The 20,834-nt window shown below is 46.9% G+C and overlaps 1 protein-coding gene across 1 annotated transcript; it reads left to right on the top strand.

Annotated features, from left to right (window-relative positions):
- The first annotated feature begins 2,286 nt into the window (after positions 1–2,286).
- On the top strand, positions 2,287–20,266 carry LOC114789975 (neuronal membrane glycoprotein M6-b-like). The gene is made up of 7 exons (XM_028979494.1): positions 2,287–2,605; positions 13,870–14,056; positions 14,146–14,302; positions 14,743–14,911; positions 15,469–15,542; positions 16,242–16,307; positions 18,346–20,266. The coding sequence occupies exons 1-7, from the start codon at positions 2,539–2,541 to the stop codon at positions 18,493–18,495; spliced, it is 870 nt and encodes a 289-aa protein (XP_028835327.1). The 5' UTR covers positions 2,287–2,538; the 3' UTR covers positions 18,496–20,266.
- Positions 20,267–20,834: the final 568 nt, after the last annotated feature.

Raw genomic sequence — 20,834 nt, 5'->3', positions numbered from 1 at the left:
TTTACTCGGACTGTCAGTAGGTTAAAACAAATCTAAACGAATCAATTTGCTGTTTTGCAAGGAATCATTCTTGATTAAACACAATTAAATGCTTCCTGTAATTAACATTTTTTTTAACTTAATGTAAATTGCAAAAGGTATTATGATGTAAAAACAGAACAGAGAAATACCCACCCATTCCTAACAGGCGTTTGTACATTTTAAAATAAAACTCAATAAAGGCTCATAAGCTAATATTGTAACACATTTACATTTACATTACAAAAAATAACACTATCATTCATTTCCACGTTTCGTCTGGTTGACAAATCCCTGCCAGGTACTATGACATTTTGAAGAGCATCTTCTTCCACTGTCGAAAGGCCGAAGAGGAGCTTTCCTTCCATTTTGCTACCAAAAACTCCCCAGAAAAGACCAGAGGAGAGGCCTCCAATACTGCCTGCCAGAAATGATCAATTAAGGGACATAACCAAATCAAATCGTGTGGCTGGTGTTCGTTTATGGGGTGATATTCAATACACATTTGTCGATTTGTTAAAGTGACGTGATGCATGAGCACACTTTGCAGCAGAGCACACGGTGCACAGAGTGAAATGTGTCCTCTGTATTTAACCATCACCCTGAGTGAGCAGTGGGCGGCCATGACAGGCGCCCGGGGAGCAGTGTGTGGGGACGGTGCTTCGCTCAGTGGCACCTCAGTGGTACCTTGGCGGATCGGGATTCGAACCAGCAACCTTCTGATTGCGGGGTCGCTTCCTTAACCGCTAGGCCATCAAATCGAACTGGAGCGAATACTCCAAATCTCATCAGGCAGTCCGTCATCCGAGTCTTCTTTTAACCCTTTCACTCTGAACAGCGTGATGCCATTTCGGGGCGAAATAATCACAGCGATGAACCGTTCATTTTTGTATCGATAAATGTTTTGCCCAAAACTACCTTATGTCACTGCGATAAAAAAATAACATTTTCAACAGGTCCTTCACTGGTTCGGTGAGATTCTATCTATCCTTCGAGTAGGAGTATTTATGAGCACAGAAGCGACAAAGAGCTGAAATGAAGGGAAAGGGGTGAAGTGGGTGACCGGTAGCTGACCGTTTGTGCTTTTAGCTGCTCTTCCTGGACAGCCCGCCGGTGGTCACCACAATCCTTTGTCTGGGCCAATTGGAGTTTTGAGCAGCACAGCATCACGTGAGTGAGATTTAGGACCTTATTTAAGAGGATTCAGGACAGATGGCCGTTCTTTGTTTCGCGATGCCCTTGTTATCAGACAACAGAAGGTCTGTGGCGTTCCTCCTACCCCCTCTTTGGTTCTTGTTGTCCCCTGGCCATCCCTTTCTCTTTTAAGCTGCTGCCCTTGTCCTCTAATGCAGGCGTCCGAGTTCAAGTTCATGTGCAAAGATGACTTTCTCACAGACTGCTGCCGTGCATCATGCCAGCAGGAGGACTCTCATGAATTGAGATGAATCAGAGATGGTGATGGTGAAGGTGTACTGCAGCCTTTTACTGGAAAAAGAACAAGGGACCGTCTACAAACTACTGCAAGGTGTTACTGAACGTTCACTAATGTGGAAACTCATCCAATCATCATCGAATAAGTGAATCTGTGTCAAACCATCCAAGATTACTGTAGCTCAGAAGCTGCATGGCCTGGTTCGGTTCCTTTGGCCCGGGGCATCCAAAATGGCAGATAATGCTGATGATGATGGTGATGATGAAGGATACAGCGTGATGTAATGCAGGCGCGTAGCCTTTCAACGCAGACGCAGGGCAATCTGTTGCGTTTGTTGCGGGTCAAGTGGCTGCGTTGTCACCAGCGAGGAACAACGATTGGCTGCTGCTCATGTGCTCCCTGCCCACTGCCACATTATTTCATTATTATAGAAAATCATCATTGAATAAATGAAAACATTCTAATGCCAAATGATAATAATAGATACTCTATGACCAAAGTGGCCATATTAATATCTGTTTTCATAAGCATTGGTAAGTATTGCATTTCCTGCACATTTCTTTGTTGCTTGTTAAGTCAAATAAATCCGCATGTATTATGCTGCGTACTGTAGCTCCGGAGCTGCATGGCCTGGTTCGGTTCCTTTTGCATGGGGCAACCAACATGGCTGATGATGATGATGATGATGATGATGTATGCATTTAATCACGTTGTAAACTATGTTGACCAAGTGAAGAATCGGACCTTCAGATGATGGACTCCGACACCTGCCTCCAGCCTCCAGACCGTCCCTCCACTCGGGTGTGTGTGTGTGTGTGTGTGTGTGTGTGTGTGAGATGCTAAATACGGGCAGGGGAGTGGATCCGATGCGCGCGACACCCCGCTGATCCGACTCGACTCGTGCGCGCGCAAAAACGCACCGACCACGACACCGTCGCCCGCGAGCCGTCGATCGACAAACCAGATTCGATAGAGAGAGAGAGAGAGAGAGAGAGAGAGAGAAGGTGAGAAAGAGAGAAAGAGAGAAAGAGAGAGGGGCAGATTAACCAGGAGAGACACGTCAGCGGGAAATAAAAAACGGCGTTACGATGGACGGGGTGAAACCAGCCATGGAGAACAACGAGGAGAACCAGGAGGAGAACCAGGAGAGCAAAGGTAACGCGGGAATATCAAGCACAATATACGCATTTTTTTATTCATTCACACCGCGCTACCCCTGCGCCACCGACCGAGGGGTGTTTTTAATGCGCGCGGCTTTGTATGCGTGTATGTGTGTGTGTGTGATTGTGTGTATGTGTGTGTGTGTGAATGTGTGTGTGTGTGTGTGTGTATGCGTGTGTGCGTGAGTGTGTGTGAGTGTGTGTGTGTGTGTGTGTGTGTGTGATTGTGTGTATGTGTGTCGTGTGTGTATGCGTGTGTGTATGTGAATGTGTGTATGCGTGTGTGTGTGAGTGTGTGTTTGTGAGTGTGTGCGTGTGTGTGTATGCGTGTGTGTGTCAGTCAGCATCACACGTTTAAAAATTCATCGAACCGCAATTCTTATCGAATCCACCGACATTCATGAGTCGGACGGTGTGCATTTCTTCATCCGTCGTGTAATGTATAAAAAAAGAAATCTCCACCTGCGCTGCAGGCCATGTATGTTTATTGACCGCCTTATTGATCGATTGGTAATCGAACGCTGGTGAAGGGGGGTCAAGTGCGTTCATCCCGTTTTCAGGTGATGGACACCAGGATTCCAGCTTCTCTCCGGCCTCGGATGTTTTTGTACGAGTGACCATTGGAGCTTCTGACCCTTGACCCAGTGGCTGATTGGTGGGTCTGCACTGGATTTAACCAGGTTACATAATCAATACCTCAGTGACGTCCCTATAGGCCCTGGACTGGATTATAGAATTAGTCGCCTATTGTTAGTTTCATAAAAGCAATTAGGGCGGAGAAGGACGTTGGCGGTGGTGCCGGGCGTCAGGAGTCGGGAAGTTGTGGCCCGGGGGACGAGATAATCCCGGACCGACCTGTGGGCTTCAGCACCGTCGGAGAAGATCGGGCTGGTCGGGCTGCGCTGCCTCCCGCCCGCCTGGGGTTTGGTCACCATGGTTACTTGTGTTCGCTGCTTCTTTGATCCTGATGAACGATGTAACGCAGTTGTCGGATTATTAATCTGCATTGGTGAATGGTTATGATAAATGCTAAGGATGCCATCCATCCAAGGGGAAGAAAATACTAGTTGTTATTAATGTGTATTAATCTTGCCTGGGACTCCAAATTAAATTGGTGTTATTGTGTATTAATATGACAATCTTGCCTGGGACTTGTTAGGGCACACTTGGTCAGACCCATATGCAAAAAATACATGTGTTGATATATTCTATAATAATACATTTTATATGTACGCAATATATAAATATGTGAAATAGGATATGTGCAGTATATGAAAATATATTGAATAAATCCATTGTTACACTGTTTAATATATTATTATATATACAGAAAAATGAGATTTTATATTGTAAAAGGCATTGCAAAATACATTGAAATATATTCACCAGTGTATTGCAATATAAATTCTAGTATATAGCAGAATACGCTTGTGCACACTGACATTATGCAGAGTTTCCTGTCTTTATACGAGTGACGTGACGTACCCCAGGGGACGCCATTCTGGTAGGTATGCTGATCTGTTAAGTAATAGTTTGACTAGAGAGATGGTTACATTCAGAGATGGAACGTGGACGTTAGAACTTCATAACCGGTGGTGAATTAAACACGAACTGTTTTATAATAGCGACGCAGTATTTTCTCCCCTGATGTCTGAGTGGGGGCGGGGTTCAGGAGGAGCGCCGTTACGTAACGCTCCTTCTCTCACCACCTTCTGGACCTCTGGTCTGAGGAACACATCATCGCCGGAGTTCTACGCGTGTGCAGGATTTATAATAATCACCTTCTCGTGAAAAGCGTGCTGCAGGAAAATAAGAACGTTCTCTCGCTACACTGACCAGAAGCTTACATTTACATTTACATTTACATTTACATTTACGCCATTTACCAGAGCAACTTACAATCAGTCCCCCCCCCCGGAGACACTCAGGGTTAAGTGTCTTTCTCAGGGACACTATGGTAGTAAGTGGGGTTTGAACCTGGGTCTTCTGGTTCACTGGCGAGTGTGTTACCCAAATATTATTAACATAGCTGCAATATAACAGCAGTAATGGCGTGGAGGTAGAGGACATGGAAGTGGGGGGAAAGATCCGGAACCTGAGAGTAGGAGGCGGGAAATTCACCTGTCCACCACTCTCTCTCGTCTGGAGAGTCCTCCCTCCCTCCCTCCCTCCCTCCCTCCCTCGCTCCCTCCCTCGCTCCACCACGCCGCGTGGAGCCGCGTGTGCCTCTCGTTTGGAACAGTTTGCTCAGGGCACGCTGAGAGCGTCCATCTGCTGTGTGTGTGTGTGTGTGGTGTGTGTGTGTGTAGGAGAACTGAATCTCTGTTATGAAACTGCACGGCTCGGCGTATGTGAGTGACTTTCTTTCTACCAAGACGCCCCTGCAGCAGTCTTCCTGTGTGTGTGTGTGTGTGTGTGTGTGTGTGTGTGTGTGTGTGTGTGTATGAATAGCTCTGAGAGCAGGTTGTCACAGCGGGCGCACTTCCTGTCCGATGCCAGTCTCCGCCACGCTCTGGATCTCATCCACGTCGTACCTACAGGTGTGTGAAGCGCCAGTTTCTGTCGTGGTTCCTCTCCGGAACTTCTGGACCTTCAGAGCCTCCAGATCCCTGTAGAGTTCTGCAGAAGAACCTGAGGAACTGGACCTTGGCGGGGCAACGGCCGGACACACCCGCTCACTGTCTTTCCTGAGGGTTGTTGCTAAGGAAACCTCTGCAAGAGCTCCGCAGAGAGCCCGTTCAGGAATGGGAATGCACACACACTAAACACACACCAAACACACACACACCAAACAGACACACACACTAAACACACACCAAACACACACACACACACACACCAAACACACACACACACTAAACACACACCAAACACACACACACCAAACAGACACACACACTAAACACACACCAAACACACACACACCACTAACACACCAACACCCAACACACACACAAACACAACCACACACAACAAACACACACTAAACACACACCAAACACACACACACACACTAAACACACACAAACACACACACACACACTAAACACACACCAAACACACACACACACCAAACAGACACACACACTAAACACACACCAAACACACACACACACTAAACACACACACACACTAAACACACACCAAACACACACACACACTAAACACACACCAAACACACACACACCAACAGACACACACACAACAAACACCCACAAACACACACACACATACACACACACAAACACCGAACACACACCGAACGCACACACACACCAAACAGACACACACACACACACACACACACACACACACACACCAGGGGCCCTTCTTTATACACTCATTACTGCTTTAATTTGTGCTCTTCGAGTTGTAATATATTACGTTGAGGATCTCTGCGCACGGTCCTGAAGGGATTGTGTGTGTGTGTGTGCGCGCACGCGTCCTTCAGTAAGCATTCGCTGCCGTGCCGTTGCCATGGGTGACGTCTCCCAGGCTTCCGGCGCAGATTTTCCCTCCCAGAATGCGGTCAGGCCCTGGCCTAGAAACGGACGGTGGATCTTCTGCTGCGGCCGTTAGAGGATGCGATGGAGCGGCGCAGCGTTCTCCACACCGCTCCCCTCACCTCTGAGTTTCGCCTTCTTCTACTGGTTCTCCTGGGTTCTTATTGGTTTTTTCATCGTCGGCCACTGTGTGTTAATGTTGATGTATGAGTGTAAACCAACCAGGACGGAAGAGTAAAAAATATTCAAGATTTAAAGATGGCTGAGCGGCCTAAATCCCTGCGTTCAGGTCCCAGTCTCCCCTGGAGGCTCCCATGGCCGGCCCCGGGTTCGAAGCCAACTTCTGACAGATGATCTTCTTAGACAGGTAGTAGCTTAGTGGGAAAGACACTCGGCTATGAAACGGAAGTGTCCCGGGTTCAAATCCCACTTATTACCATTGTGTCCCTGAACGAGACACTTAACCCTGAGTGTCTCCAGGGGGGGACTGTCCCTGTAAATACTGTAAGTCACTCTGGATACTGTGTATGGTCAATTCCGTAACAGAATTTTGAGGATGCATTCAAATGTAGCGGGTTACACACACACCTCACACACACATACCTCACACATCTCACACACACACCTCACACACACATACCTCACACATCTCACACATTGAATCTGAGGTGACAAGTTTTTGTGTGTGTGTGTGTGTGTGTGTGTGTGTGTGGTGCTGATTCACTCAACTGCTCAGCTACAAGCTTCCATGGCAACTGCTGTTCACCATCCCTCAGGCCAAAAACACTTTTCACTCATTTTCTCACTATCAGTCCTCGCCGCCATCTTTCCCTCATCTACCCCCGCCATCTCTCTCTCCCCCACTCCCCCCCTTTCTCCCTTCCAACCTCTTTCTCTCCCTCCCTACCCAACTCTCTCTCTCCCCATCTCTACCCTTTATCTCCCTCTCTCTCCACGTCTCTACCTTTTTTTCCCGCTCTCTCCATGCCTCTACCTTTTTTTCCCGCTCTCTCCCCGTCTCTACCTTTATCTCCCTCTCTCTCCACGTCTCTACCTTTTTTTCCCGCTCTCTCCACGTCTCTACCTTTATCTCCCTCTCTCTCCACGTCTCTACCTTTTTTCCCTCTCTCTCCACGTCTCTACCTTTATCTCCCTCTCTCTCCACGTCTCTACCTTTTTTCCCGCTCTCTCCACGTCTCTACCTTTATCTCCCTCTCACTCCACGTCTCTACCTTTTTTTCCCGCTCTCTCCCCGTCTCTACCTTTATCTCCCTCTCTCTCCACATCTCTACCTTTATCTCCCTCTCTCTCCACATCTCTACCTTTATCTCCCTCTCTCTCCACGTCTCTACCTTTTTTCCCTCTCTCTCCATGTCTCTACCTTTATCTCCCTCTCTCTCCACGTCTCTACCTTTTTTTCCTGCTCTCTCCCCGTCTCTACCTTTATCTCCCTCTCACTCCACGTCTCTACCTTTTTTTCCCGCTCTCTCCCCGTCTCTACCTTTATCTCCCTCTCTCTCCACATCTCTACCTTTATCTCCCTCTCTCTCCACATCTCTACCTTTATCTCCCTCTCTCTCCACATCTCTACCTTTATCTCCCTCTCTCTCCACGTCTCTACCTTTATCTCCCTCTCACTCCACGTCTCTACCTTTTTTTCCTGCTCTCTCCCCGTCTCTACCTTTATCTCCCTCTCTCTCCACGTCTCTACCTTTTTTCCCTCTCTCTCCACGTCTCTACCTTTATCTCCCTCTCTCTCCACGTCTCTACCTTTTTTTCCCGCTCTCTCCACGTCTCTACCTTTATCTCCCTCTCTCTCCACGTCTCTACCTTTTTTCCCTCTCTCTCCACGTCTCTACCTTTATCTCCCTCTCTCTCCACGTCTCTACCTTTTTTCCCGCTCTCTCCACGTCTCTACCTTTATCTCCCTCTCTCTCCCCGTCTCTACCTTTATCTCCCTCTCTCTCCACATCTCTACCTTTATCTCCCTCTCTCTCCACATCTCTACCTTTATCTCCCTCTCTCTCCACGTCTCTACCTTTTTTCCCTCTCTCTCCACGTCTCTACCTTTATCTCCCTCTCTCTCCACGTCTCTACCTTTTTCTCCGCTCTCTCCACGTCTCTACCTTTATCTCCCTCTCACTCCACGTCTCTACCTTTTTTCCCGCTCTCTCCCCGTCTCTACCTTTATCTCCCTCTCTCTCCACATCTCTACCTTTATCTCCCTCTCTCTCCCCACATCTCTACCTTTATCTCCCCCTCCTCCACCGTCTCTACCTTTTTTCCCTCTCTCTCCACGTCTCTACCTTTATCTCCCTCTCTCTCCACGTCTCTACCTTTTTTTCCTGCTCTCTCCCCTCTCTACCTTATCTCCCTCTCACTCCACCGTCTCTACCTTTTTTTTCCCGCTCTCTCCCCGTCTCTACCTGTATCTCCCTCTCTCTCCACATCTCTACCTTTATCTCCCTCTCTCTCCACATCTCTACCTTTATCTCCCTCTCTCTCCACATCTCTACCTTTATCTCCCTCTCTCTCCACGTCTCTACCTTTATCTCCCTCTCACTCCACGTCTCTACCTTTTTTTCCTGCTCTCTCCCCGTCTCTACCTTTATCTCCCTCTCTCTCCACGTCTCTACCTTTTTTCCCTCTCTCTCCACGTCTCTACCTTTATCTCCCTCTCTCTCCCCGTCTCTACCTTTATCTCCCTCTCTCTCCACATCTCTACCTTTTTTTCCCGCTCACTCCCCATCTGGATGAGGTCGTCGTGGACGAGGTCGTCGTGGACGAGGTTGTCGTGGACGAGGTCGTTGTGGACGAGGTCGTCGTGGACGAGGTTGTCGTGGACGAGGTCGTCGTGGACAAGGTCGTTGTGGACGAGGTCGTAGTGGACGAGGTCGTTGTGGACGAGGTCGTAGTGGACGAGGTCGTAGTGGACGAGGGACGATGGCTGCATCGGTCCAGCCACCCGCCTCTTAATCCGCCCGTTTGGAGTCGGGCCGCATGATTAGTGAATCAGGAACTGCGGCCATTCTTGTGCTAGGAAAGGCGGCCACGCCCGGATTAGCCATATGTGCAACTGGGCACGTTTTGGAGGTGACGGGCTCCAGACGTTCCTTTCTGAAATTGACCTCTCAGGCAGCTTATCAGCAATATTTTATAACGTGATCCATTTCCGGATTTATATAAAACCAGCAAGCATCAGCGACGCTGCGTTACTCCGGCACGACGTCACACGTGTCACGCGTCTTCCGCCGAGTTGACATTTGCACGTACTGTTGCCAGGTAACACAGCAAGGGCACAATAAGACATTTTGTGTCTGGGGTTTGGTGAGGTGAGGATCATCCGACTCTCCACATGTGGGGAAATCGGGACATTGTGTCCTCGCTCCAGCCAGAACACAGGCGGTGTCTGTCGAGTACGTTACAACGAGGCACCGGGCCGTATTTATATGAAGCCGGCGTGTGTAAATTCTTTATATGTGGCTGAAAAATCATGAAATTACACAACAGTAAGAGAAAGCACGATGACTGACTCGTAATCTCCGGAATCTTGGTGATGAATTCCGGGCTGATGTGAGATTCCATAAACATGTACACCTACGTTATTTCACATTGCTGGAATTTCCAACATTTTTTTTTTTTGCGCTCATTGTAATAATACTAATAATAAAGTGAAGTGATTGTCACTTGTGATACACAGCAGCACAGCACACGGTGCACACAGTGAAATTGGTCCTCTGTATCTCCCTGAGTGAGCACCCTGAGTGAGCAGTGGGCACCATGACAGGCGTCCGGGGAGCAGTGTGTGGGGACGGTGCTTTGCTTAGTGGCACCTCGGCGGATCGGGATTCAAACCAGCAACCTTCTGATTACGGTACCAGAATTTTGCAGCATTTTGTGCAGAACATTCCTAGAGGCTTCCTAGATTTTCCACATTCCACTCGTACGGAGTCCCATTTAAGACAAATTCTCGACAAATGACAAGATAAGAAAAGTTTGGACTGGTTTAAGTCTCAGCCTGACATTTGTCAGATAAATATATATTATTAACACACTTATCCCATGAATAGAAGCCTTTAATCCGATTTTTCTGACCAAGCTTCATACTCTAAAGTAGCGATGATGATATTAAATGAAATGAAAAGTATTAATCTATTTTTTGGTTGCTCTTGATGGTTTTGAAGATTTTACATTTACATTTACAGCATTTACCAGATGCCCGTATCCAGATCGACTTACAATCAGTAGTTACAGGGACAGTCCCCCCCTGGAGGTTAAGTGTCTTTCTCAGGGACACAATGGTAGTAAGTGGGGTTTGAAGCTGGGTCTTCTGGTTCACAGGCGAGTGTGTTAGGCTACCACCACCACCACTGGCTGCCGGAAGATGGCTGCCGGAGGCGTCCAGCGTGTCCTGAGGATTCCTGCCAGCCCTAAATCTGCTGTAATGAAGAGCCCATCGATTTTCTTTACGCTGGTTGGAGAGCTGTCCTCTGCTGCCCTGACAAACGGCGTTCCGGACACGAGCGCGGGCGCCGCCACGGGCCAGTCGGGAAAGATTATTACTGGCCAGGTTTTAATCATGTTGCTTACCCTCGTCTGAGATTCATAAGTCTGCTCCTTTTACTGTAGCCCCGCCCAGTCAGACGAAAAGTCGCATTAACCGAGTAGAGTGAGCGCAAGGGGCGGAGCCACAGGGTTAGTTGCCTCCTGGTGCTAATGAATTATTCATGAATCTCATTGGCCTGCTCCCTTGTAACCTTTCCACCAGCAGGCCTGAGGAGACCAAACACCTACCGCTTTAAAGCATTTAGAACCGGCACAGTGTGGTTTACAATATCTGAGTATTTCATGCACTGGGACTAAAGGGATTTTTATTTGATAATTAATTCAGTTATGATTAGCAACATTAGCTCTGTAATGCTAATTCAATGAACCGCATGCAAAGGGAAATGAAATGATAAAAATAACATAATAAAACCATCATAGCTCCTCAGACTTGTATTGAGTCAGACGGCGCATACATCACCACGGCTTCCTAAGACGGTGATATGAACAGTCAGAATCGAATTAAATCAAATATATGGCACCCAGTGAGAAATATGTTCAATGCTTTAGACTGGACGTCATGTTTGTTGCTGTGGTGCGGCGTGAGTTCGAGACCCGGCTCGGACCTTGTCCTTGCGAAGTCTCATTGCTCTGTGGACCCTGGGGGTCCTGGGGTCCCTCCGGCTCCTGCGACCCTGAGTAAGAGAATTTATTGTCTATAAAAATACCCATCAAAACCTGTTTAAACTGCGGTATTTTTATTGACCATCATCAGTTTCTATCCATTTTAAATGAAACTAAACCAACAGAATCATAAATGGATTTGATTGATAATTTATTTTACTTAATTCTGCCATCAATGCAAAGCAGTGGACCCACAAATCATTTTTTCACTTGTCTCTGTAAACGTTTTAAGAATTAATTGTGATTCACGGTGATTAATCACTTTTAATTCTCTGCAAAATGCATTTTGAATCAAGTGACACCCCTGGAATAAATATTATTTTAATGTGCAAATGAAATTGCAAATGAGAGGTCTTCCTTTTGAGGGGTTCATGGTCCTCACATCCTGCTCCTGGTTCATGTAGGTGGGCTGGTCAGGGCTTCTGTGTTGAAGTTCTGTATCTGTTCATAAACACACACACACACACACACAATACACACGTGTGCCGTGGAAATGTGTAGCAAGGCAGGTTGGAGCAGGTTGCCATGGAAACACCAAAGTGGCACATGCAAGAGTGTGCAATTCGAACGTTCTCTTTCTCTTTTATTACAAAACGCTATTTTTAACAGCCATTATATAAGCCTTGCGTGGCGGAGTTCTCCTTCCTGTCTTCGTCCATTGTCTTCCTCTTCCTCACCCTGCGCGCTTTCACTCAGATCCTTTCTAACGTGCCCACGTCGTGCCTTCATCTCCGGTGCCTGTCGCCGTGGAGTTCCGAACCGATCTCCGCAGGAGAACCCACAACGTGTGTGTGTGAGTGTGTGTGCATTGAGAAATGGCCTCTAACACTGACCTATTTAACTAATTACTGTAGCTAATTCGGTGGCGTAAAAGCCGGCAGGACATTCGACTCAGGTTGGTTTCGTTGGCTGCTTTTTACTAAACTGTGTCCCAGTCCAGTTCCAGTTCCAGACCCAGTCCCAGACCCAGACCCAGTCCCAGACCCAATCCCAGTCCCAGTCCCAGACCCAATCCCAGACCCAGTTCCAGTTCCAGACCCAATCCCAGACCCAGTCCCAGACCCCAGACCCAATCCCAGTCCCAGTTCCAGTTTCAGACCCAGTCCCAGACCCAATCCCAGTTCCAATCCCAGTCCCAGACCCAGACCCAGTTCCAGTCCCAGTCCCAGTCCCAGTCCCAGACCCAGACCCAGACCCAGACACAGACCCAGTCCCAGTCCCAGTCCCAGACCCAGACCCAATCCCAGACCCAGTTCCAGTTCCAGTTCCAGTTCCAGACCCAGACCCAGTTCCAGACCCAGACCCAGTTCCAGTCCCAGTCCCAGTCCCAGACCCAGACCCAGACACAGACACAGACCCAATCCCAGACCCAGTTCCAGTTCCAGTTCCAGACCCAGTCCCAGACCCAGTTCCAGTCCCAGTCCCAGTCCCAGTCCAAGACCCAGTCCCAGTCCCAGACCCAGACCCCTGTACCAGTTCACAGCCAACTCCACAGCCGATATGAAATATATCATTACGATAAGATGGTGGTGATCACGAATTGCTGTTTATTTCCATTGATTTATGTTGATTATTAGTTGATTGAATCACAAATCGTAGCGAATCACTGCTGGAAGAATGTTTTTTATCTTTGTTAATAGGTCTGTGTACGTGGGAATATGGCAGAGTGTAATATTGTGTACGTGCCAGAGCTTTTTAAATAATATTGATTATGAGCCCACAGTAGAAAATTATGTCTTGTTTAAAATGAATAGATACAAGCTGCACCCCTTTGGAGAGCAGATGGTGCACCAACACACACACACACACACACAGGAACAGAGCCTACACACGGCGAGTGAACGATGACTGACTCATAAACCGCATTCCTGGAGTTTTTTTAATCTCCGGAATCATTAGCATGATTCTGCGCGATAATAAGCAAAGGTGTGAAGCTGAACGACTGACTTCATCACATCTCATCCCAGCGGGGCGCTACACAACAGCTGCGACTCGACATTGCGGGCACACTGCGACGCGTCAGAAATGTTCCCATGAAATATTCCTGATAATCATTGCGCGTTGATATACGGATTGGCCCGGGTTGGGCTCTGGGAGGTTATCTGCGAAAGCAAGTAAGAGAGGAAAGATTATTATTATCAATATTTTTTTATTATTATTAATAATTGAATCACATAATTGTGATTCAATTGTGTCTTTTTCAATTGTTATAATTTGAAATGGGAAACATTGATTGGCTATAAAATTCTAATTGAGTGGAAATCTGCCTTTTATCAGTGTTCATTTTCATAATAACTGTAAATTTACCCAAAACATGGAAAGAATTTAGCTGTGATTTTCCTTATGCTCAATAATCTCAATAATCTAACTGGAAACAGTTAATTTATTGTTTTACTGTGACTAGTCTTAATTCTTTGTGCATTCCCAGTTGAATTCAGGATGTGTTTTAAATTTCATTATTTTTAAAAACTCTTTGGAAAGACGAAGTCTTTTCTCTAACCTGACATTACTCTGTCTCCCCCTGCAGGCTGCTTTGAGTGCTGCATTAAGTGTCTGGGGGGCGTGCCCTATGCCTCATTGATCGCCACCATCCTTTGCTTCGCGGGCGTGACCCTGTTCTGTGGGTGTGGCCACGTGGCACTGACCGGAACGCTGACCATGCTGGAGAACCACTTTTCCACTGTGCGAACCGACCACGCCTCCCTTACTAATGTGTACGTACCGGTGTGTGTTTTTCATTCATATTTTCTCTGTATTTATCACTTATCTGTGTGTGTGTGTGTGTGTGTGTGTGTTTGAACAGCATTCAGATCCTTCAGTACACCATCTACGGCATCGGGCCCTTCCTCCTGGTGTACGGCGTCGTCCTGCTGGCCGAGGGCTTCTACACCACCAGCGCCGTCAAAGACCTTCAGAACGAGTTCAAGACCAGCGTGTGTGGCCGCTGCATCACCGCTACGGTACGACACACACACGCACACACCCTCCAGGACAGTTCTGCCACAGTCTGCTATGTAGCCTAATTCCTTTAATTGCCACAGATGTCTGCTCTCATCAGTGGGCGACGCCTTGTGGCCCATTCGTGTGTGTTGTACAGGTTGGAATCATGCTCATGTCCGGCACATTTGTGACAGTTTAGTAGCCCACGGAGGCCTGTGGGTGTGTTAGGGTTGGTAGTAGGCTAGTGGGTAACACACTCGCCTATGAACCAGAAGACCCAGGTTCAAATCCCACTTACTACCATCGTGTCCCTGAGCAAGACACTTAACCCTGAGTGTCTCCAGGGGGGGGACTGTCCCTGTAACTACTGATTGTAAGTCGCTCTGGATAAGGGCGTCTGGTCAATGCCGTAAATGTAAAATGTAATGTTAATATGTGGCCTCTCTTTGTGTGCCTGTAGTTCATGTTTCTGACCTACGTCCTGGCCCTGGCATGGCTGGGCATCTTTGGCTTCTCCGCCATCCCCGTCTTCCTCTTCTACAACATGTGGAACACCTGCGCTGCCATGAGGTCGCCGATGGCCAACATCACGTCGCCGGACAGTATCTGTGTGGACGTGCGGCAGTACGGTACGGACAGCGTTGCAATATCAGGCCCCGTCCACACGAGAACGGGAAGATCTCTGTCTGATCTGACCTTGCGTCCACGTGGGGAGCGGTTCTTTTCTAAAACGGCTATCCGTGTGGACGGCAAAGCAGATTTCGTGAAAACGCTGACGTGTTAGCCTCACCTCCAGCCTGACCTGTAACCCCCGAACGCGTCCTACATACGACATTTTCTAATGAAAAGATGCGGCTGGAGAACATCGACGTGACTAACTCACCACGGAGGAGAGCTAGCCGCCAAACAAGGAGAGTGGGGGGGTTACAGCGCCACTTACAGGTGTGGAGGGGCAGCATCCAGGACGTTCTCTGTGTCTCCGTGTGGACGCAGGACACAGAAGGCCTTATTTAAAGACATCCGTCACCTCAGGACCTTTCCTGATGGAAATCTGGATGGACTGGCAGTGTGTGACACTTGTTGTCCTGCGGACAGATCGGTTGAGACGGCTGATAAAAATAAACGTGTCTCATGTTAATCGACAGGAGCTTGAAATCCCCCAGCTCAGTGTGTTTTTTGTGTTAAGGTGTGATTCCATGGAACGCCACCCCAGGAAAAGCCTGTGGCTCCGCCCTGGGAGACATCTGCAACACCAGTGAGGTGAGGTCCTCGGCCGCCGGAACGCAGTGCTACACGAAGACTCTAGTTGTTCGAGTTCTAGTTAGGAAACCACCCACAAAGCAGAAGCAGGGGTAGCAGGATCTGTTTCAGCCCGATTTCCAGTGTTGAGGCTTTTACAGGCACTGATGTAGTTTTATTTCTGGTTTGTTCTTAACAGAGGACTTGCAATTTATTTCCCACATTAAAGCTTGCTGTAATCTTTAAAACTATTGGGAAAGAGCAAAAATTCCCTCTTCACGGGGTCTCCGATCCCAAACGACTCTGTTCTCCTTTGTCGTCCCTGGCTGGTGGGACAACTTGTCCTGCTCCATTCCACTAGCCGAGACTACCGCCACCTTTAAGGAGCAGTTGAAAACCCACTTGTTCAAAAAGTATTTCAGACAAGTCTAACACACACAATGACAATCACTTCAACAAAGACATGCACACACACTAGCACTTAACAATTCCCGAGCATGTTCTGTTCCTGACAAGTTAGGCCTTATCAGGGCTCTTAGATTTTTAAATACAAAATCTATAGAAACCGCTTGTGGAAGAAAGTAAAAAAATGTTGAACCATTCAAACGCTGGGCAAGTGGCAGCCAATCAAATCCAGTCATTTTTAAAAACACACTCATTTTTTTTTTTTAAATGGATTGCAGCAATTAATATGTATTTCTGCATGCGATTTTTATCCAGTTCTACCTGTCCTACCACCTCTACATCGTGGCGTGTGCCGGAGCCGGAGCCACTGTCATCGCTCTGGTAAGGATACTGTATCACACGCTGTCCCCTGAGGCCGGTCATCAGTAAAGCCCTCTGATCCGATTATCCTCTAACTTTGAGCTCGGGGAGGAAATAAAAGCCTTTAGCAGACAGTCAATGACGGTGTGGTAGTGCAGAGGGATCTATTTATTTAATAAAAAGAAGAAGAGTCATGGGACACCGATGCCACGTCCGCACTATGAGAGCCGTGTCCTCTCTCTCCCTCACAGTTCTTCTACATGATGACAAGTGTAACCTTTCAAGTTTAAGGTATTCAGCAGTGTGGAGAGCTGATGGTCAGACTGGGGGACAGGAAGTAGAAATGGTCAGGCAGAGGTAGTCAGCAGGACATGCGTTTTGTATAAATAATATATAAGGCACCATTTGTGTATTAGGGTAAGATGTCTCGTCAAAACGTACCTGTCCTGTGCTGTTGGAAGTTCTCAACCTATGAGCACCTGATCCAGATCCAGCCTGATCCAGCCAGAAGACCTCAAACAGTTCAGTACAGGGACTAAGGGCACTTTCACACCTTCGTACATTTACGAATCAGGGAGAAATCCAAGCAAAACAAAACTCACCGCTTCAAATCACGCGAGAACTTTCTCTCTGCTGATTGGTCGGATGAACGACTACATACCGGAAGCAGATCTGCTGTTGTGGACTGTGTGCATGAAATTGGATGGACATTATGGAAGTATATTTATGCGGGTTGGCCGTTGCCCTAGCGATTTTTAAAAAATGATATTACATGGATTTACCACTTTAAACATACATTTTGAAAATGTAGCGCGGTTTTGTCTTGAAAACAACTGTTCACAAATCATGTGATAGCCTTTGGTCTGCTTTTGGTCCGGTATGCGTTGAAAGTGACATTGTGACAGTGTGACATTGTGGGTGACTTTTGCATGTTCACCCTGCGCTGGCGTGGGTTTCTTCTGGGTTCTCCAGTTTTCTCCTAGCGTCGAACGGCATGTACACTACGTGGATTGGTGTCTCAAAAATAAAAAGTAACAGTACTAAGCGGTTATGAAAAGAGGGAATGAACATGAGGTTCTGTGTATCAAGACAGTGGTGATGTTCTGGACAGGTTCCATGGTCAATTATATTTAGGACAAATTATTGCCAAACAGTTACTGCTTGGAAAAAAACGCATTTGGACAGTTCTAATAGCGAGCGTTGATGGCACTGTTACGACTACCTTGCTGAAGGTAGAAGCGATATAAAAAGGGGAGACAAGGGGAGGCAATTTAACAAGCACTTCATTTAAACATACACATAGAGGATTTACAAATAGGATAAGTGGGTGGTAGTAGCCTAGTGGGTAACACACTCGCCTCTGAACCAGAAGACCCAGGTTCAAATCCCATTTACTACCATCGTGTCCCTGAGCAGGACACTTAACCCTGAGTGTCTCCAGGGGGGGACTGTCCCTGTAACTACTGATTGTAAGTCGCTCTGGATAAGGGCGTCTGGTAAATGCTGTAAATGTAAAATGTAAAGAACTTCCCCAAGCACTACAAAACAATGGTGCCAGAGTCGGGCCGGAGGTAACGGTCTGGGCCCTGAGCAGCTTCCAACTGCTCCTATATACCTCCCTCTAACTGGGTCCAAGTGGCAACATCTGGGAGGTGCTGTTCAGAATGATCTGCCCCCTGCTGGCCACCTTGGGAAAAACACAGAACAAACAGGACTGAACCGACAGGTCTGGCTGAATAACATAAATGAACTCCACTTCCTTTCATTGTTCACGCGTTAATGTATGCAAATACTTCCATTTGACCTTAACACAGTTGTCATTCATTTCTGTCTGTGGAGGAGGATCTTGTTTGACCTCTGACCTCTCATTTCCCCTGTCCTTCTGATGCCCACGTTTGTGTGAACTAAGAGCTGTTCTGCAATAGGATGTTAAATAACTAGTAGTGAAGTTCATGATGCATGATAATCCATCATCTGAGAACTATCTGAAATAATCTCACTCATGGCCTACAACTTCTCTTTCTGCCCTTCTTCCCCTCTTCTCTCACCTCTTCTCTAGATCCACTATCTCATGATCCTGGCTGCCAACTGGGGGTACCTGAAGGATGCGGTTCAGACCCACGTCTACCAGGACATCAAAACCAAGGACGACCAGGAGCTCACAGACGTGCAGTCGCGCTCAAAGGAGGCCATTAACTCCTACTCATAAGGACACGTCCCTCGCTAAACCATGTCCTGTCCTGCACGCGCACACACACACACACACACACACACACACACACACACACAGGGACCTCCCTCAGGCCACTAACACAGCTCACTGCCACTTCCTGTCACCGTGTGGCCGAACTGTCGTTACTGCCTCGGCGTCAGGAGGCCGCCACGGCCGTGGCGCGACACCCGGTTGTGCGTTTTTCGTTATCGTGACGATGCATGCGTGAGAAAAGACTGAGCGGAGTCGCAGCGGGCCAAATACGGCCGCTGCGTCGCGGTCAGGCTCCTTTTCCTGTCTTTGTTGTGGACTGGTGACGGTAGTCGGGTGTGGTGTCACGGCTCGGAGACCTTCTGTGACGATTTCAGGCGCACAGTGACGGGAAAGCGCAAAACCCCAACTACCCTGCACTAACTCACTGAAGACGTTTTTTTTTATTTGGTGTTTTCTACATTCAGATATGAATATAAATAGACATATATATATATATATATATAAATGTGTGAATGTGTGTGAATGTTGTTTTTCTAACTCTTGAAGTGTGGCAGTTTTAATATAACCTCTCTCTCTGCTCCGCCTCTGGATTATTTCCGATCTTCCTCTCTCTCTTTTTTTTATGGTTATACTTGACACGTTGCACTGTACAATAACAACAATCAAACTTCCTGTTCCCTCATTAACACGCGTAGAAAACTTGGAATCGGGAACAATGCTCCCCAGCAGAGTTCAATTTGAACTGTTCAAATGATCTTTGAATGGGTAAACTGATCACCCCAGAAAACACTTACTAACCCAGGTCTTTTTTATGATTCTTTTTTTTCTTATTCTGTTACCATTCCTAACAGTTTAGAGAGATGCGATCATGTTGGATAAGTAGTATTATTATTGTTATTGGATGACAGTAAATACATAAACTCTATGTTTTTCCACTCAGCAGTTTTGGCAGCTGATTTTCCCGAATTATGTTTTAATGAGCTTGTGAATTTTGCAGCGTTTCTGTTCTACTGTATATCGCTGCCATGAAAATGTTGTTTTTATTCTGTGAACTTTTGTAATATATTTGAACTTTAACCATCCTGAGGCTGCCATACTAATGACGAAGGCGGGTGGGTCTCCATCCCGTCCCCCACTCTGCCTTCAGCCTGCTGTGACGAGTACTAGCCTGTTAATGAACGAATCATCTGAGCCAGATGACGGCAGGGCTGCTGCAGGATTCAGAACCAGGTCACCCGACTCTGCATGTCGTAGTGACGTCACCAGCTAGGAACGTCATTGTCAGTGACACCATTTGTGAAACACCAGTCAGTGTCCGGCGTCTGAGGGATTCACTCCTTCCACAAAATGTAGGGCATGTTTCTATCTGTACTCACCACGGTGAAATATATATATATATCTAAATATAAATTCTTTTCATCCGTCCATTCACCTGATGCGGAGAGATGCGTCTGCCAACCCTCGCCCCTTATTTCTATCGGAAGACGCGTGCCTGGATGTTTTGTTGTTCCCTCGTTGTTGCATGATGGACAGATGACATTTATTTCCTCTTCCTGTTCTGTAGGTGATGTGTAGTTGGTCGTGCGGACAGAACTATGGTAGGCATTGTTCCCCCTCGTGCCCCTGTTCAGAGCCCCACTGTGCATTGATGGAATTGTAGTCCTAGTTGTTTCATAGTCCATTTGATTTGAAAAGTCCAAGGTTTTATGGATCCTGTAAAGTGATGATTTTTGTATCCTTCTCTAGTAAAACTGATATTTTCTATGATGAACAATAGTGTTCTTTTGGTGTTGTGCTTTTTCAGTGCTTTTGCATGTGTGTGTGTGTGTAAAGTTGGAGCAGTTGCATTCCACAAGTGTTGAGAACAAAAACTGAAAAAGGGAAAATGTGATTATTCTAGACTTCCAAAATTGCACAGATTCAGTAGAGCGAGTGAGCATGAGCTTAATGAGGCGGCGCCCCCAGTAGGACATTCCCAACAATGCCCCTCCCAGCATGGTAAATTACCATTATACAGAGGCGTGGTATAAGCAGCAATGGAAACGAATTAACGAATGTTGCTTTTTGAAAATAGTTTTTGAAAATATACTTTTCCATTCTAAAATGCAGAACATGTTACTCCAGATCTAGCTCTGGAGCAATTAAAGGCAACACGTGTAAATATGGCAAATTTTATTGTAAATAATTGTTTATAATAAAAAAAAAAACGGGGACAGAAGCACCATTGAGAAAAATACATGAATCGAATTTAAACTGTGTTAGCGAGGATTTGTTCTGCATAGTATAAAACAGAGGAAAAAAAAACCTTTAAAATGAGGAAGATTCGTGTTTTCAACGTTACA

The sequence above is a fragment of the Denticeps clupeoides genome, chromosome 5, assembly GCF_900700375.1.
Source record: "Denticeps clupeoides chromosome 5, fDenClu1.1, whole genome shotgun sequence".
NCBI lineage: Eukaryota > Metazoa > Chordata > Actinopteri > Clupeiformes > Denticipitidae > Denticeps > Denticeps clupeoides.
The sequence above is the reverse complement of the archived record's forward strand: the minus strand, read 5'-3'. Positions and strand labels throughout refer to the sequence as shown.